General features: G+C 35.7%; 4 protein-coding genes, 2 long non-coding RNA genes and 1 other non-coding gene across 15 annotated transcripts in view; 4 read left to right on the top strand and 3 right to left on the bottom strand.

Moving 5' to 3' along the window:
- The first annotated feature begins 716 nt into the window (after window positions 1-716).
- upf3b (UPF3B regulator of nonsense mediated mRNA decay) lies at window positions 717-13,068 on the top strand. Of its 3 annotated transcripts, none has more exons than XM_087280308.1 (10): window positions 717-915; window positions 1,730-1,836; window positions 2,491-2,597; window positions 3,462-3,560; window positions 3,663-3,773; window positions 3,855-3,898; window positions 4,007-4,198; window positions 4,449-4,606; window positions 7,665-7,957; window positions 12,101-13,068. In XM_087280308.1, exons 1-10 carry the CDS (start codon window positions 802-804, stop codon window positions 12,136-12,138), a joined length of 1,263 nt encoding a protein of 420 aa, XP_087136434.1. In that variant the 5' UTR covers window positions 717-801; the 3' UTR covers window positions 12,139-13,068.
- On the bottom strand, window positions 12,099-16,616 carry LOC147840845 (uncharacterized). Its single transcript, XR_015507706.1, has 2 exons — window positions 16,442-16,616; window positions 12,099-14,209 (listed from the first exon to the last, which is right to left on the bottom strand). It is a non-coding gene; the product is annotated as an uncharacterized LOC147840845 (long non-coding RNA).
- Window positions 16,617-17,934: 1,318 nt separating this feature from the next.
- rpl39 (ribosomal protein L39) lies at window positions 17,935-20,219 on the top strand. Its single transcript, NM_001002078.3, is given in 3 exon segments — window positions 17,935-18,015; window positions 18,217-18,320; window positions 20,006-20,219. Coding segments are annotated over 3 exon segments (156 nt in total). The 5' UTR covers window positions 17,935-18,012; the 3' UTR covers window positions 20,055-20,219.
- On the bottom strand, window positions 17,969-19,093 carry LOC147833988 (uncharacterized). The gene is made up of 2 exons (XR_015507707.1): window positions 18,645-19,093; window positions 17,969-18,533 (listed from the first exon to the last, which is right to left on the bottom strand). It is a non-coding gene; the product is annotated as an uncharacterized LOC147833988 (long non-coding RNA).
- LOC137487656 (small nucleolar RNA SNORA69) lies at window positions 18,412-18,545 on the top strand. Its single transcript, XR_015508125.1, has one exon. It is a non-coding gene; the product is annotated as a small nucleolar RNA SNORA69 (small nucleolar RNA).
- A 277-nt stretch (window positions 20,220-20,496) lies between the features above and the next one.
- sowahd (sosondowah ankyrin repeat domain family d) lies at window positions 20,497-22,482 on the bottom strand. Its single transcript, XM_087281787.1, has 2 exons — window positions 22,255-22,482; window positions 20,497-21,805 (listed from the first exon to the last, which is right to left on the bottom strand). Exon 2 carries the CDS (start codon window positions 21,707-21,709, stop codon window positions 20,639-20,641), a length of 1,071 nt encoding a protein of 356 aa, XP_087137913.1. The 5' UTR covers window positions 21,710-21,805; window positions 22,255-22,482; the 3' UTR covers window positions 20,497-20,638.
- Window positions 22,483-24,035: 1,553 nt separating this feature from the next.
- Window positions 24,036-26,874, top strand: part of septin6 (septin 6) — a 31,332-nt gene continuing 28,493 nt past the window's right edge. For 6 of the 7 annotated variants that reach the window (XR_015506623.1, XR_015506624.1, XM_087280131.1 and 3 more), the window contains exons 1-2: window positions 24,036-24,109; window positions 26,287-26,401. Coding sequence is in view for 5 of the 7 variants with exons in the window: in XM_087280131.1 (XP_087136257.1) it covers window positions 24,065-24,109; window positions 26,287-26,401 (160 nt within the window). In the remaining 2 variants the exon portion in view is untranslated. 7 annotated transcript variants of the gene reach the window in all.

The raw sequence follows: 26,874 nt of genomic DNA, 5'->3' as shown, positions 1-26,874 counted from the left end.
AACAGTGATACAACTTTACTTGGTATTGCATCAAAAATAACAGCACATTCTTTTGGTTTTACAGGAACTTTTATTTTTTTAAGGAATTTTGAGTATGACAAAAGCAATCCATGTTCATCAGGTAATTGTCTGACTGTAAATATTCCATTGTCATACCACGATTAAATAAATATAGACTTCCTTTTGTACAAAAAAACTCTATTATTCCATAGAAATTTAGATGTGGTGTAAAATTATGTTTGTAGACCAACTGCCATGCCAGCAATGCGTTCTTATGAAAACTTGCCAAATTAATTGGCCATTTATTAATAGAGAATTTTAAAAGTAAATGTATGCCACCCAAAGAGTTAAATATAAAATTTGGAAATATATGCCACAGAGTTTCTTTATTTTTTAATGTATTTAATTATCCATTTTATCTTAAATACCTCATTGAGATTTGTGAAATTCAACACTTCAAGGCACCCAAAGTCTTTGCTGTTATTTAAAATATTTTTTTCTAAAACAGTGAGTCTTTTTCCGCCAAATAAAACCTTAGAGAGTTTTATCCAAATTCCTAAACAACATTTTTCAAAGTTTCCATTGACATTAATGTGTATACAGACCTGGAAATTTCTTCTGAAAAATAATTTAACTAGACGCAGAAGCGTTGACGTTACTCGCGTTATTGCGTCATGAGCCGTAGCCAATCAGAGATACCCTCTGGTGTTACGGATAAACAACTGCGGAAAGTTGAGCACCGATAGCGAACACGACAACAACAGCAAGGAACAAGTCAGTCATCGCTGCAAAAGTTGGATCATGAAGGAGGACAAAGAAAACACGCGTCCCAGAGAAAAGAAAGTTGAAATAAAATGCGATGAAAATGATAAGCAAGAGAAGCCCTGTAAAGAGAAGAAGGAGGCTATGACAAAGGTAGTTAGTTAGCAGGCTAGCTGGCTACATTACTGCTACAAATAGACTGCAAACAGAGCAGCTAATCGCTTTCATTTGAAATACTCTCTGCTTCTTTATCGTTTGTGAATGTATTTATACTGACATGTTCATGTGTTTTTCGCTGTTTGATTTAAGCCTTGCGTGTTTAAACACTGTTTAGCAAATCCCCCTGTCAAAGTTTCCAGTCACTGCAGGGATTTGGCAGTTTGTTGGCACGAGGATAGAGACATGTTTGAATAAAATAAATACATAATTTGAGTAAGCATTTGTTTAATTCTGTAAAAGGTCTGATTATGTTGCTTTCAAATAATTGCAAATAAAAAGATCGTCAATTAAAGCAGTTTTTTCCAGCAAGTGACAGTAGCTTAGGTAAACATTTATTTAAATATAAGAATAATCATAGAAACGTCTAAAAACTTGGCACATCTTTGTTATTTTATAGAAAAGAAATTCATTAAATGACAAATATTTTAAATTGTGAAGAATGTTTACAGACTAAAAACTGAATATTACTTTACTCAAACACAAAGCAATAATGTTACATCGTAAATGCAGATAAACCTTATTGTTTTTCTAACTTGTATGGTGATTGCTGGCTGGGACACGGGTAATAACCTCTAATAATAATAATAAACCCTGTCCAATCACTAGATTTAAGTAGAATTGTAATAATGCAGCAATAATTGTTATATATGAACACAATAATGCCTGATTGCTATTGCAGCTGTGCAGTATACACTGCGTGAGTAATTTCAATACTGCTTCATGTTGTTTTTGTTCACTGTTATTTTAGATTGTAATCCGACGTCTCCCTCCGACTCTAACTAAGGAAGACTTAGAGGAACAACTGCAGCCTCTTCCAGAGCTCGATTACCTGGAGTTTTTCTCTAGTGATACCAGGTTTGTATATGTTGTCTTTTGGGAAATATAAAGGAAGCGCCAATTTAAGAAAACAGATGCAGTTACAAAATTAAGAAAAGATCCTCATCTGTCTTGACATCATGCGTGCTGCAAACCCTTACAGTGCAAACGCATTTTTAAAAACAAGCTGCATTTTCTCACAATCCAAACAATTTACGAAAATGTGCTGCATTTTCTCACAACACTTTCAAATAGCATGAAACACAACGGAAATGTTTCAAGAGGACCCTAAAATGTGACAGACCCGGCTATTTAGGTTATGGTTATTGAGGTTAATAAAAAACAAAAGACAAGAGAATCGGGATGTTTAAATACACAAACAAAACTCACCTTTCAAAGATCACAAACATCTTCACTGAGCAATAATCACAGCACAATAAACATTTCCATTGTGTTCCGTTGTTTTTGCAAATGTTGTGAGAAAATGCAGCATGTTTTATTAATTGTTTGCATTGTAAGGATTTGCAGCTGTCAAACAAATGAAGATCTTTTCTTAATTTGATGCCGTTTTTTGCTATTGTTTGAGTTTTTCTTAAATTGCTGCACATTAAGCTCTCTCGGCAACAAATATTAACAAATCAAAACAATAACAAAACAAATAAGATTACTGATTGGTGCATTTGTTTTTTGCAGTCTTTTCCCCCACCTATTTGCAAGAGCATACCTGAACTTCAAAAATCAAGATGACATTGTTCTCTTCAGAGACCGCTTCGATGGCTATGTCTTCATTGATAATCGAGGTTTGGCTTTACCAGACATTAATTGTTTGGGCACTAATCTGTGGTTTTATGAATTGTTTTAATCGTTGTACTGTTAGATCACACTCTTCACGCTAGATAAATAAGACCTAGCCCAGGACCCCAGATCTTGTCAGAAAATGTCTGTTTTTTTTGGGTATCCAGACAACAAGCTAGCCTTGTTCTCCTATCAGTATGTGAGTTGGCTGAGAAAGCTAGATAGGAGCAGAAGCAGGAGACAAAGTAATGATGATAAAGAAAGAGCAGAGTTTATTGAATAATCTTAGTTGCGTATGATTAAATGCTCAGACTTTGTCTGACCAGGATAAATTCAACAAGTGTTATTAAACCACAAGGAACAACAATGGAAAATTATTGCTTCACATCATTGTCCAGAGATAATACAGGCCTTAAAATGGAGACATTTTTTTTTATCTCTTACTCATGAAAACAAGTTTCGCTTGAATCCACACAGTCATAAGATTATACCAACATGTAAATAATAATATTAAAATAAAAATAATAACAAAATATAAAAACATAATAAAATGACAAATAATAATCAGTCATTAACACATAATCAATAAAATAGCATATTGATAATTACATAAATGGCTAATGATCATATGATTAAATAAAATAATTGAATGAGGAATAAATAAAACAAAAACAAATAAAAAAAACTCAACACAAATGAATTGTTGCTTTCTTGAATTAACACACTTATAACTTTGCTAGAAAGATTCTCAGATCCTCAGATAGATTCTTCAGTACCTTTGAGGTTGTTGTTCAGTCTAAGAACTGTTGGAAACTTGTCTGTAAACTTTCCTAACTAAACTTCTGTTTTATTTGTAATACCTATTACAGGACAAGAATATCCAGCCATTGTTGAGTTTGCTCCATTCCAGAAAGTTGCTAAGAAAAGGAGCAAGAAGAAGGATGCCAAAAGTGGAACGATTGATGATGGTGAACTATTATTTTTATTTTTATTTTCATTTGATTGTTTTAATGGTAAACAATAGTTAATATGGTGAAAGATTAAGCATTTGTTTATATTCGCTCTATTAGATGCTGATTACAAAAAGTTTTTGGAGTTCTACAATGGTGATGAGGAAAAAAGTCCTTCCAATCCTGAGATTTTACTAGAGGAAATTGAGGCCAAGACAAAGGAACTCAGCTGTGAGTTTCAGCGCAAAACCACTGGGATAAAAATGTTTTTCCTCTTATTTGGAATAATCATATTAAATGTTCTTTCCCCAGCTAAGAAAACAACACCTCTCTTGGACTTCCTTAAGAATAAACAGGTAAAGTATTATAATGGGTATTCTAATATTTATTACATTAGCCAATTCCTTTGGTTACCATAACATGCCAACTCTGCAATTGTGTGTATTCTCTTCTCACCTTTCCAGAGGATCAGAGAAGAGAAGAAGGAAGAGCGGAGACGACGAGAGATAGAACGCAAACGCTTGCGAGAGGAAGAACGGCGTAAGTGGAGAGAGGAGGACAGAAGAAAAAGAAAAGAGGCTGAGAAACTGAAAAAAGTGGAAAAGGCATCTGAGAAGGATAAGGACCAACATAAAGATGAGCAGCCAAAAATCAAGGTTTGTATGTTATTTACAACTTTTATTGATTTTAATTTACATTTTTGTTAGTTCTTCTATACTTGGTAAGATTTTATAAATGGTTTTAGGAAAAGGTAAATTAATGCCAAAATCATTCTTATTTTATTTGCTGTTCAAGAAACATGTCTTATTGTTGTTAAGTTATGTAAATGCATATGTAAAAATACTTGAAAAAACACTTTAAAAAATGAAAAGAGCAAAGTTAAAAACAAGTTGTTTTGTCTTTCAGCTCTTGAGAAAACCAGAGAAAGCAGATGATGGTGAAACTGAAAAGCCAAAAGACAAGCCCAAGAAACAAGACAGAGAGAGACAGAAGGAAGATCGACCTTCTGGAGGAGACCTGAAAAAGCGGCAGAATGGTGAACACAGAGAGGAGAAAGGGGGAAAGTAAGTTTGGTTTCCCAAAACTCTATTGCACCAGATGAAAATGATTCTTAGCCTTAATCTTAAAGGCTCATTTATACTTCTACGTCAAGCGCACACTAGGGTTGGGTCGATAGACAATGCCATCGTCCATCGCCAATGCCAGATAGACTTCATGATGCTGAGCCAGCATCGCAATCCTCTGCCCTGCCCCCGTTGCAGCAGCAACCCGCTTTACACTTAAGCATCTTAGTTTTAAAATGGCATTTTAGAACGAAAACGATCCACATCCACACTGGCGTTTCATTTAGCATTTCTGAAAAGCCCTCCTTCAAAACTATACCGCTAAAAACCTACATCACGTGACCACACACACAAACACTCTGGCATGCTACAGCGTATGTGCGCGTCTGAGATCCAGCAATCAGCGGGAGACCCCAGAGCAAATATGAAACCCCAGAGAGCAGTGCACGCCGGACAGTTTATCAAGGATGTACCGCTGGATCGCGTCTCACTATAGTTGTTAAGCGTGGTATTTAATTAATCTAGTCTCTATCTATCGACTCCTGTCTTTTGAATCTATCAGGTAATGTGTCACAGCTTCAGTACACTGCTTCAATCTTTTGCTTTCATGCTTGTACTTAGTAATTTTAGCGAATACTGTTGGTTAGTTCCTGTTGGTTGTGCACCTTTTTTACCAACCAAGATTGTCGATGCCATATTGACAACACAGATCACTCTGCATATTCATGCCAGGGTCCCGCGGAAAAAGTGATTGACAGGTGGTAATTTGTGTGTAACTTTTCTTTATTTATTTATGATTTGGTCATGGGTAAAACAAAGACCATGCGGGTCCGGTAGTTGAAATGGTTGGCTACAAATGATAAATTCATTGTGAAATAATTATTCATAAATAAATCATTCACTGCAGACGATACCATAGTCTATTGCAATGTTTCACAGTAGACATTGTACGATGCCAAATTGGTCGACATTGGCCAACTCTAGAACACACATATATGGTATGGCGCAGCCTTCTCACGGTCAGACCTTGCCATGGCTGACACCAATGTCGATGCACACCTCTCAAAAAATGGTCACACTTTACAATAAGGATCATTAGTTAATGTTAAGTAATGCATCTACTAATATGAACAAGCATTGAACAATAGATTTACTCCAGTATATATTCATGTTAATAAACGTTAGTTAATGAAAATACAGTTGTTCATTGTTAGGTTATGTTAACTCATGGTGCATTAACTAACGTTAACAAGCATGGACTTGAATGTTAATAATGCATTAGTAAATGTTCAATTATGATTAATAAATGCTGTACAAGTGTTGTTCATGATTAGTTCATGTTAGTAAATGCATTAACTAATTAACCTTATTGTAAAGTGTTACCCAAAAAATGTAAATACACGTCGCAATTACGCATAGCGCAAGCTCTGTGATTGGTCGATTTGGTAGTGTGGGTCAGTTTAATGAGTATGGGCGTTGCTGTGATCCACAAGCCCAATGGAGCGATTGTTTACAACGGCGCGTCCAGTGAAGGAGTGGAAACTTTTGTTTTGTGTTCACCTTACGATTAAAGTTGTTGCACTTCCTCTTTTTCCCGCCTCTAAATGATAGAGTTTTAGCTACTTGTAGCATTCAGAAAATAAAAAATACCCGCGAAGAAACTTAACACATAGGAACATAAAAACCTACTGCCAGCTAGAAGTGCTATAGCAGAGCGACACAATCAGCACACAGAAGTATTAGATTTTATTTTGTTTTTTATTTAAAGATTACAGCAATCATACAATGATTTATTATTTTTACCTTTTCGATAACATGCACAAAACTCTTACAAATATGCTTTTGCACAATTAGTTTAAACAAATAAACGCCCTTAATGTGTTTATGCCTTAAATTAAGATTTTTATGTGAGTTTTTACTTTCACCGTCTCATTTAGGGAAACTTCTGCGATAGATAAGTTATATCTCTGAATTTTAACTTTGACTGCTAGGCCTTCTAGAGCGAGCTTCCACTGCGCTCAAGTCTACATTCGTTGCAACCTCTGTCAACAACGCATCCAGGTTCTTTTACATGTCCTACCCAGCAGAAAATCCAGCAAATCCCCATAGCAAAACTGAGCAAGGAGATAATTTAACTATTGCTGTTGTTTCAATGTGATTAATAATCCCACTACAGAATCATAAAGACTACAGAATCATATAACAGAAGGATTTATTTCAAATACTCAACTGAATTATGAAGCGAGTTTAGAGTAAAAAGATGTTATACATAGTATTTTTCACAAGCTTTAAGATGTAGCAGCCTTCACTCAGTCATAGTTGTCTGATAATTTCATTATATTCTAATTAAATTGAATTTGATCATGATTTTTTTGCGTAGCATATCATTATACTACCACTCTGTCTATGACAATGCTCTCAAAAGTTGCCCAGCTCTACTTTAATTGTCTAAAAATTACGATAAAAAGGAGTCACTGAGATCTAATCTTATCAAACATGCATCTGTTGTTCTTGCTGTTTTCAGCAGTTTGTTGCTGTTCTTTGTGTGTGTTTCTTTTCTGACTGATGCTTCAATCACACTAGCAGCAACTTTGTAGCTGCCTGTCGTTCTGGGTGGCGACCTGCTGCAAACGCAGGTTTGTGTAGGTCTGCAGCACAGATAATACAACCGGCCTCTGAGCAAGCTGAGAGAGGATCATGTGATCTCTACTGGTGCTCCTATTGGTTGTTGCTCAAGATAGTTGCTCTTCATTTGCATAAAGTTGAAGGATTCTCAACTCTGTCGCGTCACTCGACATGCCCACCTGGTTGCCTATGGCTGCTATCGCTCGTGTAGACAGAGGTCGACGGAAGTCATTTGCTTTCCATTGAAATGATTGTTTGCTAGTCGCTCCAAGTGTGAATGAGGCTTGAACCAACAGCCCAATCAGTGCTGACAACTCATGAACAATATAAGTAGTGCAAAATAAAGTTCAATGTTTATGTGTGAGCCTGCGTATACACTTTATTGTTGTTTTCCTCTCGTTTCATAATGATTTCAACCTGTTTTATCATGCAGACCCGAGGATGTTGGACATAAAGAGTACCGAGATCGTGATGGAGAAAGAGAGCGAGACCGGGACAGAGAGAGAGAGCGAAGACAGAAGGAGAAAGAGCGCATCAGAAGACAGGATGAGGAACGGAGGAGGAGAAGGGAACACCAGGATGGAGAAAACACCTACAGAAAAAGAGAGGAGGAAGGGAAGAAAGATAAGGAGCGCGTTTGGGAGAAAAGGAAGAATGAACACACCGGAGAGTCCTCTGGCAGTGCTCGTCCTGAAAAGTCATCAAGGGACAGCAAAAAAGAGGAAAGTGCCAGAAAGGACCGTCTGAGAAATAAGGTGCATGCTTTTTTTATACAGTACGTTAGGTATAGCCCTGTTCACATGACTATAATGATAAAGACAGATTTTATTACTGAAAAAAGTCCTTGTAGTTTAAATAACAGCTATAGTAATGACACTGGTACAGAAGTCACTTAATTTATTTCGGCATAAATAATAAAATATTGGCAGACAATTTGAATAGATCCTGCTTTAAAAGACAGGGTGTCCGTGGGTCTTAAAGTATTAAAAGTTTATAAATCAATTTTGAGATAATTAAGACACTTAAAAGGTATTAAATAGGCTAAATCACGTTTTTACAAGGTATTAAATTTTGTTCAAGCATTGTCCAAAGTGTTTGACTCTTGCATAAATATATTGATTTCCGGCCAAGCTCCTTTATCCGGGTGATTGTGGGAAAGTGATGTGACGCTTTCCACATGTAGTGAAACCATAGAGCGAAACAGACGGCAAAATGGGAAAGTTTTTTTTGCTTACTTCTGGTTAGAGAAAGACAAGTTTAAACAGCGGCTGAAGCCTGTCGTTGAAAACAACCACATTTATATTATTATTTATTCACGTTGTTATTTATTATTTGTTAATATTATTTTTTCAACCTTTGTTTCTTCTGAGCTAATCTGAGTTTTGTTGCGTGGTTGTGGCTTACTGATTTATTGATTTATTTAACCACAACTGTTTATTAACAACTGTTTAAGTTAAAGGTTTAATACTGATTAGAACTTGAAGTGGTAATGAGGTCTTAAAATATTCGGAGAAGGTCTTTAAAAATCTTAAAAAGGTATTGAAATAACCTTTAGGATTTCTGCACATACCCTGAAAAGAGTTTAAACATATGACAGAACTGCAGCAAGGGCTAATAATAAATAGTACAATGTTGTGATACTTATATTTACTTTAACAGATGTCTTGTGGCCAAGAACCATAGACTGTAAAAGATATGGATGTAGTATTCGTGACGTCACCCACAGGTTTCTGAAGAGCGCAAATGAAGCTACAAGTGGGCGTGGCCAATCGTCGCCATTTTGTTCATGCATCATCGTGCCAACCGGGGTTAACCAAAAAAAGGGCAAAGAGGCAAGGCTACAGATGCCTGCTTGCATTTTGCTTAGACAGGAGAAACGCTTAATACTTCATTACCTACGATTCGTTTGTGTTCTGGCTACATGTGCTTGGTTGTACACTATGTCAATAAAGTGTTTAATCTTTTAAAAACACTGCTGTAATACATTGAGCCACTAAGCATTGTTCTTATGAAATTTTTCTACAAGAGGAAATGCAAATTACTCCCAAATATTTCAAATATAGTCTGTGTTAGTAAATCCAAGGCTATTTATGAAATCCAGGCATAACGCTGTATGACAATGTTTCCGATGACTGTTCAGATTCTGATTCTGGAGTGCATTCAAGTTATAAAGAACATTATAAAAGATAAATGATCTTAAAAAAATGTTATTTATTAATATGGTATACGACTCTAAAATTTCACTCACCTGGGAAATGGAGGCTGCTTAAATGGTTTGTAAAAACAGTTATATGCACAGCATGCCATATCATCTGATAATTGTGAGAAATAACTCCAAAAAGTAATTGACTGTGTAAAGCCACATAAAACAACACAAAAATATGATGCATATGCTGATTTCAGCGGCTAATCAGCCGGAATCAGCTGAGGTGAAGTGACGGTGACCAGCAAGACCTAGCTGTCACTCTAGTGGCCACGCCCTTAAACATGCAGACTAAATAAAACTTCCTATAAATAAAACCGATAAGTTACAAGACAATTCACCCCCTCACAGTTGTCATGAAATGTAATACTAGCTATATGCACCTAAATAATTCTTTGTACCAGGCTGCAAACAACCTTTTTTTTTGCTGTAAAGTTAGCCATTTTAAAAGTGGGTTCAATACAAATCTGCTCGATTATGGAGCCAGGACTAGTGGAATTTCAATGAACTGCAGTTTCAGTTACTTCTGTATTAGCAAGGGAGAGAGGGATGTTGCCGCTTGCCAGAACACACTGCAAGTCAAGAAAACCCATGCTAATGGAAATTTGTTTAGTTAGTGAGATATTTCTGATGTGGTCTGTGTTATTTGCAGCATGTTAGTGATCTGCATGTTTTGTGAGAATTTGTGTGTGTGTGTGTGTGTGTGTGTTTTCAAAATGATGTTTTCATAGTTTGTTAGTGTTTTTCTATTTGCATTTGTTTTCTTCATTCGAGCTCTTTCAGTCACCGTAGATTTGATTTAAGTAAATTGTTTATGATTGAATTTTTATCACAAGTATTAATATGTTTCTATAAAGCCAAACTAAGGCTGTGGAGCTTTCTTTTTCTAAAACAACCAAAATGGCTATATTCCAGGATGACAGTGTTGACTAGGCTCAAATTTTGAAGGCTTCATTCTCACAGAGTAATTGACCATCAGTTGACCCGTGCTGGAGCAGACAGTGAATGCCTCATGGTTCTGTAATCACAACACAATTTCAGCCTATAGGGAATGAAACTCTTGATGGAAATAAATATTGACATTGCATAAGGTGCTTGAAATTATGTCCTAAAAAACAGCATAATCAAAACTTGATGGTCCTAAAGATATTTAAAAAAAAAAGAAAGAAAGAAAGTCCTGAAGTATTTGACCATGAAGAGAGCTACTCTGTAAAGTCTAGTCCAGCATATCCCAAAGACATCAGGTGAAGTTGGTAAATTTTGTTAATGAAAATATGTTAAATAGATGCTATTTTTATGTCCATGTAACACTACCTCTAATAATAACTGAAAGGCTCCAAATGGTGCTTTGAATTTTTATTTAGTTCTGTATTTATTTATTTATTTGTTCATTAGTGCAAATAATATTTGTTGTTTCACCAAAATGTCCTATCGGCCTTAAATTACATTCAAAATGATCTTAAATCTGACTTGTGTTAAAACTGCAGAAATGTTTTTTTTGGTAAAGCTGTGTATCTTGTACGTTTGATAATTAATCTTTCTCTTCTGTCTGGAACTTTTTGGGGATTCTAAGACGCTTATCTCGGAAGATACAACACGTTTCATGATACCTCCGTTAAATGCATTTTTATTTTTAATGATGATCACTAGTGGTGTAACGGATCACAAATGATTTTTTTTATTCACGGATCGAACCATTTTTCAGATCAGCCAAAAAGTGGAGCAGACAAATGGAATTTGCTTTCCGTTTATTACAAAAACATATTTAAAAAAATATTTAAGATAAAAAGAAGAAATAATCAGCTGAATAAAAATAAATTGTAAAATATTCATTACTGTGAAAATTGACTGTTACTACTGTTGCTGATAGCACTAAATGTAGAAATCTAACATTATAATTTGTACAGTCCATATTTATTTTTAATCTCATTTTCAGTAAATGATTCAGTTCTTCACTCATAAAACGTCATGCTTCATTGCTAGATGATCATTTTTGAAGAGTTATTCAGTGGCATATTTTTGATGGCTGGTTGTCGCCAACTATTGGTTAAATGTAATTGCTGCCAACAAATTTCATTTTTGAGCATCAAGTTAAATACATATGGTGGTGATTTTAATCTTTACCATAAACATCAATGATTATATCTAAACTATAAACTGTTATCCAGTACTTCTGTGTTATTTGACTGTTTGTAACTTCATAACTAACTCAAAAGACTAAAGACTCGATCTCTTTCGTGATTTTTTTGCATTTTTTAGATTTGAATGCAGGCTTAACGAGAAGTGACAGAAAACACCTTTAATAACCCACAAATACAAACTAGAAACCCACCATATCCCGAATCACTTTTTCCATCATTATTACATTTTACAGGAAAGTCTAAATGCTTTCATACATGTGATTTGAATGACACGAGAGGTGATCTCTCTGCAATTGTTACAAATTTAGGATTAATCTACAAGAAAAATATTTATATTAATCTGCCAGTGCTTCGAACCATGGGTTATGATCCGTATGAATCACGGATCAACCGTGATCTGTTACACCCCTTATGATCACTATTCAGTGCAGTTATATAGATGAGCGCAAACATGCCTCTTTTGTAGATGAACAAAATATGACAGAACAATCCTAAATGTATATTCATTTGACATTTCTGCTTTAGGATCGACCTGCAATTCAGCTGTACCAGCCCGGGTCTAGGAATCGTACTCGAGGTGGAGGAGGTGGAGGAGGAACAGGAGGAGATGGACCAGCAGCAGAAAAGAGAGCTGAGCGGGAGGCCAAGAAAAATCAAGAAAAAGCAGCCGAGTGAGAAAGCAGCTTTGTGTCGCATGAAAGGATGTCTCGCAAGCGGAGAGGGGCTCTGTTCTAATCAGGACAAACATGGTGCTGCCATTAAAATCCCCCCACTTATAAAACAAACACACTCTCTGTCCATGACATGAGAGCACATACCTGTTGCCCTCCAGTGCCTGAATGAGCCCTGCAGTGTTTCTGTTCATGAGCAAGGCAAGTCCTAACCGACGGTTAGATCTGAGAAACGGGGCATAACCACGAGAGAAGCCAAAGCGACCATGGTAAATCGAAGTGACCTTACTTTTGGTACACAGCCAAACTTGTTTTACTTCACACGCTTTTCCTGTTTCATAGTTCCGAAGCGGTCTTGCTCAAGATTTCTCGCAGCTTAGCTTTAGAAACGTGCTTCAAGCCTTACCTGAACCCTTCATAGACTTCAGACAATCAGTAATGAATTTGTGTTCTTCAAGCATGGATGTTGCCTGTAGCTGTTTTAATGAGCCTGCTGATCTGCATCCTTTCTGTTCTGATTAGGGGAAAAAGAGCCATGCTTTATGATGCCGATGCCTTGATCACTGTCAGTTCTTTTCTGCAAGTTGACTAAATTATATGCAAAAAAAAAAAACAATACAGATGTGGCCTTTTATAGTTTTGCAATTGAAGCTTCTATGAACTCTGGAACAATGCAACTTTTGGTTGGTTTGGTTTGGAAACAGTCACATGTGCTGTCCATTTCAATGACTCCTGAACTCAAAAACACAGCTTGTTTTCCTTATATAGTCGCAGCTTTGTCAAAATTTGAAAAGAATTACAATAAACAAACAACCTCTGTGATGCTGTTTGGTTTCATTTTATTTTTTATTTTCTTTGGTTAAAATATATATTTATATGACTTAATCTCTCTAAATGTTAAAGGTGCAGTATGTAGGTTTGACACCCAGTGGTTGAACTAGATATTGCATTCCAGGATCAAAGCAAACACAAGTGCATGTTGCCAGATTGAGGACAAACCGGAGTCTGATGATCAAGTCTAAAGGCTGATTTAAGTCATAATATATAAATGCAACGGCACGTGATTGAAGGAATATTTTATATTTTATAGTTTTTTTATTAAGAGGAGATGTTCTGGCATGGAAAACACGCTTTCAAAGCAGAATATCTGACTTCAGCATTGATTTTCAGAAAAACAAGAATATTCACTTGGCATGTTTCTTAAATATCTGCAAAAATATTATGTTATTTTTATGCTTTGGAATAGTCAAACACTTACTTACAGCAACTTTAAACATTCTCTTTTGATTTATGGCTAAAGGATATGTTTATTGCATTACATTTAAAAAAAAACATTTCTTTTTAATGAACAGTATTCCCAACCACACCATAAGATCCCCGCCTAGTGGTCAATTATAAGAACTGCTATACTACACTGATATATTGTTTTTTTTGAGACCAATAGCTCTGCGTTTTAGGGAATATATTTTTCTTCATAGTTTTAATTATCTATCGGTTTTGTAAATAGTGACTCTACCTTTAGTGAATCTTGGCCTAAAGCTTGCATCGTAGACCAATTTTCATAAACAGCAAAGGTCACAAAAACAAGTAAAACTATCGTCGTTACTATGAATTTGTGTGAAACACTATAAGAACAACCTCATATGAAGGTAAACAGTTAATATTCCCCCTGATTGTATTCTTCCTGCTTTTCTTATTACCTTTAACTGTAGATTTGATGTTATTTTCTAAGAATTGTGCATAGTTTAATGTTAATGCGTTCACCTCACATTGTTCATGCCACTTTTTAAAAACAGGCTTCTTTGATCAAAACAGTAGCCTGTGCTAAATGCATTTCTAAACTAGAATTGACAACTAGATTTCCCAGGAGAAAGCACATGTAATTTGCAGTGCAATTATGATGAAATTACATGTATAATTTTTCAGAAACCGAATTTTTTTTATTTTATTAGAAGTGTTAATACTGTCATATTTGTCAACCAAATGCATTCAATGTTATGATAATGTAAGCGACTACAGTGAGCTTTAGGACAAATGAAAACACAATTCAAGTGTTTAGAAAGACAACTTTATTCTGTTTGATTTGCAAACTCATCTGTAAACAACAAACCGTAAATTGCGGTTGTCTTGAGTTGTCTTCTTTGCTCAACAGCCCTGGCCTGCTGAAAACCAAAACATTAAACAGTTCACACAAAGGCCCTATTGTCAATTTTAGACTATAGTAAACTAAAGTTTAAAACTTTAGTTTAAAATATTAGCTAAAGTGGGCCACGCTGCTCCCACCCACCATAACCCTGAGCATGTATTGCTCCATGCCTAGGGTGCACAAGCTAACCGGGCGCCAGTCTGTGCCAGTGTTCAGCGGAATGTTGCTTGGCGGCACACTTCAAGCATCAAAACTTGTAATATTCCTCGCAATGTTGCGTTTACATTTGCAAACCACAAGGAACTACAGCACAGACGGGCCCAAGTGAAACTTCACGAAGAGGACTTTGTGAGATTGGAGTGGATCCACTCGTACCGTCGTTATTGAACTTGCCTTGGTCAAGTACAAACAGCAACACTTAGAGATCTGACACAACTGAGATAAGAGTTTAAAAAAAAAAGGAGATCGAATGTTTAGAATGCAAAGTCATTGGCTGAGCATCTCGTCATAAAGAGCGTTGACACATATATGATGAACATATACTTTTGGGTGGTGACAATTGATAGATGGCCTCCTGCATTCTGTAATAATACAAATATAAAGCTAAAAATGTTGACGCAAAAAGGTTTGATCTAATTGATGTACAGTATGGAGAGTCAAGAATCCTCATCAAAAAGCTTTTGGTGTAACAACTCAAGACAGCAGTCAAGAATAGGCTTGTGATTAGTCTCCTGTATATTTGAAGGAATTATAAGAGTTGATAAAGTAATGTAATTTTTTCACAGTTGAGTGGGTTGTTGTTGATTTGAAAGAAATCTATGTGAAAGCGAGATAAAAATGAAAGATAAACGTAGTTTACAGTTGTTTACAGCATTAAAATAATTTTCTTACTTGGAAAATTCAATTATTGACAAAATTTCTGATTATTAATTAGCAAAAAATCAAAAATCATCTTTAACTGTAGATCAGTGCCGGCCCATCCAACAGGCTATATCGTCCCATAAGTCCCATACTTCTCAAAAAAAAATTTATTTTATTAGCACACAATAAATACAGTAAAATATGTTTTCACAATTAGTTATATTGTTTCTAAATTGTCATTAAATGTGATACGTAGTCTTACGTTACCCATCTCAGCGGTTGATGTCCACCCTGTCATAACAGCCTTGATGACAGGGTGGACAATGACAGGGTGGAAAATTTTAGCTAATCTGCTTTTATTAAGCACATGGTGGGACACTAGCAATCATAACAAGCTAACTTGAAGGTGACTTTAAAGTATTTTGACAAATATACCTAAACATTTGGCGAAAAAAATATTTACTTTTCAGATGTTCACGCCAACAGGGTGGACATGTTATGCGTGACCACATCAAACCATGAACACATAATGATGATAAAAATGAAAAATAAGACGAAGTACATACTCTTCTTGATACTGTTGGTTTGATCTCATTTCAAATATGTCAACCTTCTGGTGATGATGTCACTGATTGCATCATATTAGTAATTAAAGGGCCAAGTGACCCATAATGACAGTGTGGACATTAAGTTCAGGGACGTATATGAAATTGAAGATATTTTTGTAAAAATACAAATAAAATGGCAAAAAACCTTTTTTATTTCCTATAAACTAATGGCAACAATAAAAGAAAAGTGAAATTTGTTTGATTATGTGTTTTTTATCATTATTAGGCTTGGTTGATGTCTGCTGTCCAGCATAAGGGACACAAGAGAAGGGCAGTGATGCATTAGAAGAAAGTGGAATAAAATAAAGAAAACCAATTTAAATGCAGATATTATTGTCCAAAAGTGTATTAAAGTACTTATACATTACTTGTATCCAACCAGAATAGTATTATTACACAAAATGGCCGAACTAACTCCATGATTGTGATGGGGACAACAAAGGGCACTTTATAGTGATATTGACCCAGCTAGTGCGAAACGCATTTCTAAACTACAACTGACAGCTATATTTCCCAGGAGAAAGCACATGTAATTTGCAGTGCAATTCTGATATAGTTACATATAATATTTTTCAAAAACCTTATTTATTTACTTGTAACAACAACTTTTTTTTCTGGACCACTTTAATATTGTCAACCAAATGCATTCAATGTTTTGACAATATAGGCTACTACATAGACCTCTGGAACAAATGAAAACACAATTCAGGTGTTTAGAAAGACAACTTTATTCTGTTTGATTTGCAAACTCATCTGATATTTAACCAAAAAAACGAAAATGGAGAAACCATTGTAATGCGCGCACTCACAACTATAAATCGTGGTTGTCTTGAGCGTGTTGTTCTGAATCCTTATTTGCTCAACAACCTATGTCACTTATAACAATTCATAATATCTTCACTGTAAAAAATGTCTGTTAATTAACAGTTTCTGTATTTTGTGATCCACAAGTGTTTTCTGTTTATTTACGGTTGTGAATTGCATTATGGGATGTTGATCTCTGCTCTGTCCACTTTTGATGTTACAAATTTACTTCTATTAATACATACCTTCAAGTATATCAAACTTCAGATCTCCTCAAGTATATCAAACACTGATTGTTACTTTGCTGTGTATTTCCTCAAATGGATTTCTTTTTTTTTAAATAATCTTTTTATTGTTTTTAGCATAAGAAATAATCAACAACATAAACAGAACAGAAAACAACAAAAATAAATAAATAAATAAAAATAAGGGGGGGTTACAAAGGCCATTTCAAAATATACAAATAGTCAGACACAACATAATACAACATCATCCAGAAAGCATAAGGAAATAAATAGAATTAAATATGAAACAAAAACAATTTACAGAGAAATGCATAGGCTCCACAATTCGACTTACTCCAGACCAATCTCACTTATAAAGAGTTACAAGTTAGCATTACTGATATAGAACATAATTGGGCTCCAGATTTTTAAAAATGTGTTTAGTTTGTTTGTCATCCCAAATCACATTTCCTCCATGGGCAACACGAAACTTAAGCTTCTAACCCAAATTTCGAAAACAGTCAAATGGATTTCTTTGACAGATATATTCAAGTATATCAAACATTAATAGCTTAAAACATTGAAGGCACACCTGCAATCAAAGCTTACTGTATAAAAGGCTGAAGCACATGCTTAACTGACTTGCTTATATTGAATGTCTTAGGCCCCTTATTCTCAACAGAGGATAAAGTAAAGGATTTTGGTTTGTAATAGTGAACCCATCAATATACTTTGTATGGTAAGATATGAATCTAATTTATTCCTGAACAACGTTAGAACAATACTGTAGCTAAGAAATATAGCCAAGAGAGGATTCTGGTTTCCTTATTTAATTAGGGTATTAAATAAAAGGCATGCAGCACATTATTCACCAAAAAAATCTAGCTAAAAAATATACCAACTTTGATTGAGACCACAGTTAAAGAGTATATTTGTTTTTATACTTTGCAAAACGCCAGAGGACATCAGCATCGCGTAGTGTCCTGTGCTGTTGGATCCACTGTGTGTCGCTGTGTTGTAAAGCCGCTCCCCGGCTCGTGACTCGGATATACAGCGCCAGCATTTCCCATGGTTCCTCCTCTTCGACTACCGCCATAGTGGTGAACGGATTGCGATCCCCGAAATGGTGAGTGATAATCTCATAACATCGTTAAATAAGTAGATATTTCGCCACATATCAGTCCATGTTTGTGTATTAGTTAAAGGTTTTAGTCGATGGAACTGAATATTTGTCAGATTAATGTTTGATGGAGAATGAAACAGCTCGCGGGGTGACCAACTTCAGCCATTGCAGATTGTGACGCGTTTCTTTACATGTGTGTTCCAGGCGTCGCACAAGACCTTCAGGATCAAACGCTTCCTCGCCAAGAAGCAGAAGCAGAACAGGCCGATCCCACAGTGGATTAGGATGAAAACTGGCAACAAGATCAGGTACGTTGAGGTGTTGTGTAGCGGTGATGTTAGCTGTAGCCACTGTAATGAACACCGCTACCGCACGCAGCTTGTGTTCAGTGGCTGCATGAAAGCAGGACGCAATTACAGTGCTAAACTCTTTTGTGGGAGTACTGCCATTATCCTGCTGAGAGCATCTTCTGCTGTGGAGTCTTGATTACTGTCATCTCTATATGACCAGTGAACGCTCTGCTGTGGAGACATAAGCATTGTATATATTGAGAAACTATGCATTTAAGTGAGCTTTGCTCAGTCTTTTTAAAGGGATTAATTGCCCAAAACTGACAATTGTCATTTACTCACCCTCAAGTGTTTCTAAACCATTGAGTTTCTGTATTCTGTTAACACAAGTTATTTTGGAGAATGCTGGTAATCTGTAGCAATTGACTAATGTCGTTTATTTAAAGGTTAGTGGTTAATCTTTTTCTGCCATTAAAATGTCTTTTTTGTGTTTAGAAGCTAAAAGTTTTGGAATTAAGGTAATAATGAGAATTTATTTTAGGTTTAAACTGTCAAACTCCCTTCCTGAAGGGCTTCAGCTCTGTACAGTTTAGTTGCAACGCTAACTAAACACACCTGATCAAATTAATTGAGTTCTTCAGGCTTGTTTGAAACCTACAGATATGCTTGTTGAAGCAGGGTTTGAGCGAAGTTTGAAAGCTGCACCGCTCTAGCAACTGAATTTGACACCTGTGGTTTAAACCATCCATTTAAATTTGTAGTTTACCACCTCAAAAACATGCCATTTACCCACCATCAAAATAAAAGATGAAACTTTGTAGGTAACCAAGGAATTTGATGGTACCTAAAAAAATCATTTTAAAGTCAATGGTGTAAATTCTTTTTTTATTTTATTTATTTATTTTTTTGTTAATGTATAAAGATTTGCATCTTCAGCATAAGGTGCAGAAGCTCGAGTAAATTAATTGGCATTGTTTTAGGAAACTTTAAATGCATGTGTTAGTTTCCTAAACAATCTCGAACTTTGAATTCGGAAAGTGGTTGTAAAATTTAGTTGAAACTAATAAACACAACAGTATTAATAATGAAAATAAGTGTGTTATAAGTGACTTGGGTTTATGTTCTAATATAATAGGTGAAAATAATTCAGTTTAAATAGATGTAATTAAAATAATTAATGCTACTTAATAAATATTCATAAAAATGAGTGTAAAATTAAAGTAGGCTATGGCATAATTTAACTGTTCCCTCAAGTATAAATTACGTTCATGCAAAATGTGTACACTGAAATTATTTAAAGATGATTACCAGGTTTTACTAAAGTTAAGTGGTTAATTTATTTGGGCTGAATTTAAACAAATTAGGTTGAACGGTATTTAATTGAATTTGTTTGAATTCAACAAAATATTTGCAACAATTTTGCCAACCCCCTCCCCCTTCATTTTTAGTCTATGTACACCATTACATGTTTAGAATAGTGTCTGCTTCACAGAATCCTCCACAAACCTGAAGGCTCTAAGTGTAGAGATTAATTGAATATAGCAATTACTAGACCTTACTTTGTATTCTAATGCATGCTTTTCTTGCCAACATAATTCTTAGTTCCTTGACAATGCGGTTTACCAAAAACAAGATTTCAGTATAATTGATTTTTAATAGGTGTTTGTCTGTGTGATGCTTTATCTTCGCTAATCTTTATGCAGATACAACTCCAAGAGGAGACACTGGAGAAGGACCAAGCTGGGCTTGTAAACCACTGTTTACTTCAGCATCCCCCTCCATCTGTTCCCTGCCAGGACCACCAACTCATCCAGAGCTGGAGAGAAGCCATGCTATCTGGAACAGCAGTCTCTCTTTTGTACAGATATTCTGGTTATGTCCTTGCTAAACAATAAACAATTTGTCATCGAACCAGAATTGTGGATTTTTCTCTTTTGTGAAATGGCAAATGCCAAAGTTTACGTTCTCCATTGAGTGGTTATGCAAGAAAACAAATCTGCTTTTATATTAATACACTTCATTAAGTATTTTTCTGATGTTTTTAAGCTTCTGGTTAGTGAAACAAGAATCACTTAATACCAGCTGTATTCTGTTCCATTATTATTTATCATGTAGACTGCTATTCTTCTGAAATCTTCTCTAAATTGTCTTCATGGTTTAGAATTTAGGTGTGAATCTAAGCAAACAAAGCATCTCCAGTATTGCAATGTTTATTTAAAAAGATAACAAATCATATAATGCACAGCACTATTACAAAGTCAATTATTTGCCAGTCTCACCAAACAAATTGTAATTAATGCACCAAGTATTAACCCGTAAGCATTACATTTGAAGTCTCAGATCTTTTCAATCAGTCCTGCACTGTACAACAACCTCTTAAATGATCTGAATCTCTGGCGTGTGATTCCTCCAGAGCCATCCACCTCTGCTTTATTTTCTTGAGCATGTTCTTCAACCGGCTGTGCTTGACTTGCACTGTTGTTCACATTCAAGTGTCCTACAGTGTGTTCATCATCCCAGGCTCCCAAAAGCTCCTTCATTTCTCTCGGTGCTTTTTCCTTGAGATATTGCCATGCCCTTTTCCCATTGTAGTCCATGACGTCTATGTTGGCACTGAATGCACCAACTAAAACCTTAACCACCATGTACTGTTCATGCATGGCAGCCACATGAAGAGCAGTCATACCTCCACTGCCCCTCAGGTTAACGTTCACTGACAGACCCTCCTTTTCAGCATGCCTGAGAAGCTGAAGCAGTGTCTCGTCCCTACCATTTTTGGCCAACCAATGAAGAGCTGTAAATCCGCTGATAAAGTCTTTTTTGCTCAGTAAACTGGGATCTTCCGCCAGAAACTCCAGCATGGTGTCATAATTTCCATCCACAGCAGAAAGCATCCACGCGTGCTCCATGGGGTCCAAAGCCCACAGCTCATAGCCGCAGTTCAGGGTGTCGCCATACTCCGCGCTTTCCTCCTCTTCTGACGATTTGTGTTTGGATAATAAAATACTTGACAATCCAGATCCGTTATTCAGAAATAACTCCTTTAGATACTTCTTTCGCATAGCGGGGGTGAGGGAGCCTTTCTCCGAAGCATCCACTGACAGTTTGCGGGAGGCGCCCGGCTCCCAGCCCTCCGGCGGTTTGTGGAGCTTGGATCTGCGCGAGGAGGAGGCAGCGCTGGACGCGGGAGACACCGACCGAGGACCATGCCTAGACAGCCGCTCTTCCAGATGTGCACGGAACTGGCTTGCTATTCTGTTTTTGGGGGAGTCCGAACTGTTTGCGTTGTTCCCTGAGGCGTTCGTTTCTTCTCTTGGTTCTTCCGAGGGCAGTGCCTCTGCTCCCAGAGGGGCATTAAAATGTCCCTCATTAGAACTGATGGCCCCGTTGCAGTTCCCCTCATACATACTGGCGGATCCCCGGGAAGTTATTTACTTAGATAAGATCCAAATTGAAGAGGATTGCATAACCAGAGAAAAACCATCTTCCTTGTCTTCAGTTCTCTATAATTGTCCAGATTTGGGTGGGGAAGAAATAAATGTAACGTTATCAAGTTTAAATTACAACAATAGATAAGTCGTTTATTATTCAAATTGGGATTTCTAGTAGGTTATTAAAATGTATAATATTAAAACAAAAGAAAACGACTTAGTTTTCTCTTGGGGGTAAAAAAAAGCTTCCTTGTTTTTGTTCCTCTTTATTTTTGCTTTTAAAACAAAACATTCACTCCAAGTTAACGTATATTTTAATTATTAGCCTACTTTATTTCATTTTTTAACCTTTTAATCTAGTTTACCCCTTGATGTTTACGTTTTCTGGAATTGTTTTACTTTTAATTAAAATGTATTTAAATAAACAAATGTATATAAACAAATAAATAAATTACATTCTTGTTAACGTATGATATTTGAGAATAACATTAGATTTCTTGATGAAAGTAAGTGAATCTAACCTGTCTCTCAAGTAAATCATCCGTTGATCGTGTCACCTGTTGTCCACACAGTTCGTCTAGATATTCTTGTCTCGTCCTGGTAAGTCTTTCTGTTCTGACACAGCTCAGCCATTGTCGCGGTTTATGGATTTTTAACGCATAGTTAAACGGCAAGTGTTTATTTCAGAGAAGCAAACAGTTGTGTTGGCTAACCGAAACTATTCGTGTGTGTTCTTCCTCAGTAACCATATTTCCGATGTCCTCCAATCCCTCCCCTTGATAAAGTCTAAAGTTCAAATACCAGTGACTAAATCAACACTTGTCTTCATACCCACAACACTGGCCACTAAAGGCTGATGAAACCGAGGAGGAAGTTATAAACTGGTTTTGTTTAACAAACAAATGCAAAATGCAGTAAGTTCACAGGACACTCTTTGCAAATTGTCTGTTTAAGTAGCCCAAAACACCTTCAAAAATAAAGATTAATGTTTGTACAGTATTTTAAGTGTGTGGTTTTTAAGGATTTAGTAAACTTGGTAGAAAAATAGTAAAATTGTGTCAGCATTAGGTTACTTAAAAGCACAAGTTTCAGTGAATAATAGTAACCTAAAATACTCTGGATTATAAGTAAATTTGACTTAAAATAGGGTTGCCGAACTTAATTTCAAGTTAAAATTGAGTTGATGTTACTTGAATGTGTAATTTGAGACCATGCAAAGTCTAAAAGAAGTTTGAAATACTCAAGGCTGATGCAAATAGTTGCCTCGTTTTTTCATTAAGTAAAACATACACAGCATATATATATATATATATATATATATATATATATATATATATATATATATATATATATATATATATATATATATGTATATATATGTATATATATATATATATGTAATTTTTATTATTATTTTTTTTACAGTTTATTGGATTGATATAGTACTCATAGGTTACATTATAGCATGTAGCATGTAATTTGAACAGTCTGCTGAAAATTTGGACTTGCCTATCAATTTTGAATTCATTATGTCTTATATAGGTGAATTTATACATAAAAACAATAGATAGCCTAACGATTAGAGACTCATGAATAGAAATAATCAGTCAGCACTTAGGCCATATTATTGCTGTTTATATTTTTATTTATTTCTAAATTGCCATATGTGTTTTTAGTAAATCTCAAATTTAATTAAAAATCTAATTTTTTCTCATAATTATTAACATTTTCTGTTTTCTCTCTGTTTAAAATACCCTCCCCTGATACTATTTTCTATTGTAAATTTATATAGGCCTTGTGTATTAGACTAGCTAGGATTCATCATATTTACATATTTTTGTTTTGTTGTTTTGATTACTTCTGGTGTTTCTTGTTTCATTTTGGATAAAAGCGTGCAGTGCATATAATAAATATATTTAAATTATAATTGGAACGTTAGACTACAAGGCCTACATTGCATATCTACATTAATATATTTAATGCTTATAAAGAGAAACTCAAGTTTTACACTATTCAGTATCCTTTACTATAGTTAAACCTAGAAATGTGCGTTTTAGCTGTTGAGCTGAAGACAGTACCATTTAATAAAATGGGGGTCATATTGTGACACAAAGGTTTGTCTTTCACATGTTTTCTGGGAGCAATAATAATCAAACAAGTGTATTTTAGACAAAATTTCACGTTTGAACATAAAATCACATGTCATAACTGTGCTATTGCAAAATGAACAGAAGCCGTTATGGGGTTAGTGATGAATGGTACAGTCCATCGTATGTGAGTAGTCGCTGTAGCTTCAGTTTGCGTGCTGCTGCAGTTTCCTGTGAAGGTTTGATGCAGGAGAGAACCATGGCGGCCACTGAGATAGCACGACAAGCGGTAAGAGCGCTCTTTTGTTACTAAGATGTGTTTTCGGATTACCAAACTAGACTTATGTGTGTAAATCAGCCATTTTAGATGGAGCGAAATATACGTTAGGAGAACCCAACAGGTTTCGCTTTTCATTTATTCGTTAACGTAACGTTAACGGCCCATTATCCACAAACTGGTCAATTATGTCTGATAATAAACAGCTGCTGTTGTTTGTGGACACGATTAGAAAGTATAAGCACACTCGCTGCTCATTTGAAACGGCATTGGCTTCCCCATTTAGCTTTTTTGGAGGGGGAAATAGATAGATGTTGAGGGCCAACAATAACTGGCGAACGTAACGGTTTGAAGTGTCTACTACCGATCTATTTTCTAAACCAACGATAAAATACTATTATATTCTTAAACATTACCGTACGTGATTCCAGAATCCATTTAATTTAACCGCGTTTAATAAAGCTGTAATTAATTGCATTAGCATCCTTGCCTCTTTTGAACGCTGGGCGTTGTCTATCATTAAATATTTCGTGCACTCATGTCAGAAACTGACATGTAAACCAGTTTCAGATGTGTTTTGTAGCAGTCTGTGTTCTGTGCATTTGACGTCTCTAATGCAAGTACGCACCTAACGTTAGCAAAGGCAGCAGACACGGGGCTGAGTTCAAAAGCTGATAGATGAGATAAACGACGTTAAGTCAGTCTTTACTAGAGAAACCAGACATCTGAACCAGTGTTTTCTGGTTACAGGACAGCCACTGGGGTGTTCCAGTCATGATGGCACCCCCTTTGATTCCTTACAGTTGTCTGGTTTGGGAATGTTGCACATGTGGGTCAATTGTGACAGTTTGTTCGGTCAATAAGATGCTCTCAGTCTGGCTTCTCTGAGTTGCCTGTTTTGTATTTAATGAGCAGTGCAATTGGTTGTTGATGTTTGACTGTTATATCTGTTTTTTTATTGGTACTACAGCTAACATACAAACGTGTGCTGTTGATCAAATGTTTACTGTTAATTTCAGTTTAGCTTAAATGAATGGTTCGTTCTAAATCTCAAAAGTTGAGGGTATTTACTTGCATTTAGGCAATCCAAGATGTAGGTGACTTTTATATTCTAGTAAAACATTTTGACATTTGTAAGTTTTAAAAAGTAAAATCATAGTTCTTGGTGAATCATAACATGCAAGTCAGTGATTACAACACTGAGATTAAAAATAAAAAGGCCCATGGGATAAACTAAATTAAGCTCGATCACTAAACTCTTGTGAATTCACTCAGAAGTCTTTGAGGTTGAGAGTCTTGAAGTAATCTTTTTCTGTTTCTTGCACTACTTAGGATTTGCTTGATAACGCTTCAGTGTATAACCAGTGGCCATGGGTGTTTATTTTATATGTAGACTTTTACTTTTATAACACTGGTAGCTATTAACTTTTATTATATGAAGCACAGGGTGCTGCATTTAGAAATAATTTTTAATGTTCTGCTGAAGAAAAAAAATTGCTTGCATATTGGATGGCTTAAGTGTAAATATATCAAGAGGGAAATTAAAATTGAGTGAGCTATCGCTTTGATGAAATGTTTCCATTTGCATATTGGATTTTTTTTTAACATTAGACCTTTTCTGACTGAATGCTCGCCCTTCTTTTTTATTATTCTAGCAGAAATCCACTGATTTGGCACATTCACTGTGCTCCTCGTATAGGCCACACATATGCGAACACCCACACACCAAAGGATATGCTGTAAATGTGGGCAGACAGCCTTTCCTGTCAGAGTTTTTGCAGACCAGGTGTGAACAATGGCAGAGGAAGTGCTGGAGTGGAATACGGATCAAAATTTGACATTTGTGTTTAGTTATTGACAACCGTTTTGCTACACAAGTATCTTACAGGTTACTTGATAAGGGAAACATTGGTCTGCAACTGCAGATGGTTTACGTGTCTGTTTGCCTGATTGTGGTTTCAAGAGTTGAGATCAGACAGGAAAGAGGAAGTGCACAGAGCAGAAACTAGAGATCTGTACTACAGTATTACAAATTGTACTGGGTTCGTTTTTAAATATTTTTTGTATTCTTATAAATGCATACAGACTTTTTTTTGCATTGCTACGAATGAGAAACTGTTCAAAGAATCGTTTTTTTTAAAGTTGTCTTGCTTGTTTCATTTATATGCTTTGCTTTTCTTGTATTTTAGGGAGAGGGTGCACGTGCTGTCCCACTCTCTGGTCATGTTGGCTTTGACAGCATGCCGGACCAGCTGGTCAACAAGTCCGTCAACCATGGTTTCTGCTTCAATATCCTCTGTGTGGGTGAGTGTGTCATGTGGGAGCTCCTTTTTACTTGGGGCAAAACTAAGCATTTGCTTCAGTCTATGTCACACCACTCCACTGCGTACACATACTGATTTTGTCCTGTGACCCACTTACTAAATACTGGTGCACTGATGGAGAGCAGTTGCAGGAACTTGGGATTTAATTTCATACTATCAGTTAAGTGATAGTATGAACAAAAATCATCATTAAAAAAGATTATTGCAAGTTAGTTTTTTGAGAATGCTGGTTTGCAATAAAATGCATCATTTAGGGAAAATTACAGAAGCCGCAAAAGGTTAAACATGATATGAGTTAAATCGCATACGCAAATAGAAAAACCCTAACGAATTGAGAAAACATCTTCAACACGCACACACAAATTCTTACAGCACATGCAAATACAGAAACAAGCTGCAAGTAGGGTACAACAGTCAGGGTATCTTCTGTCTATTCCATATCCATTTAAAATT

This window comes from Danio rerio, chromosome 14 (genome assembly GCF_052040795.2).
Source record: "Danio rerio strain M-AB ecotype USA chromosome 14, GRCz13ab, whole genome shotgun sequence".
Classification (NCBI taxonomy): Eukaryota; Metazoa; Chordata; class Actinopteri; order Cypriniformes; family Danionidae; genus Danio; species Danio rerio.
Note: the sequence above shows the minus strand (reverse complement) of the source record. Positions and strands in the feature narration are given on the sequence as shown.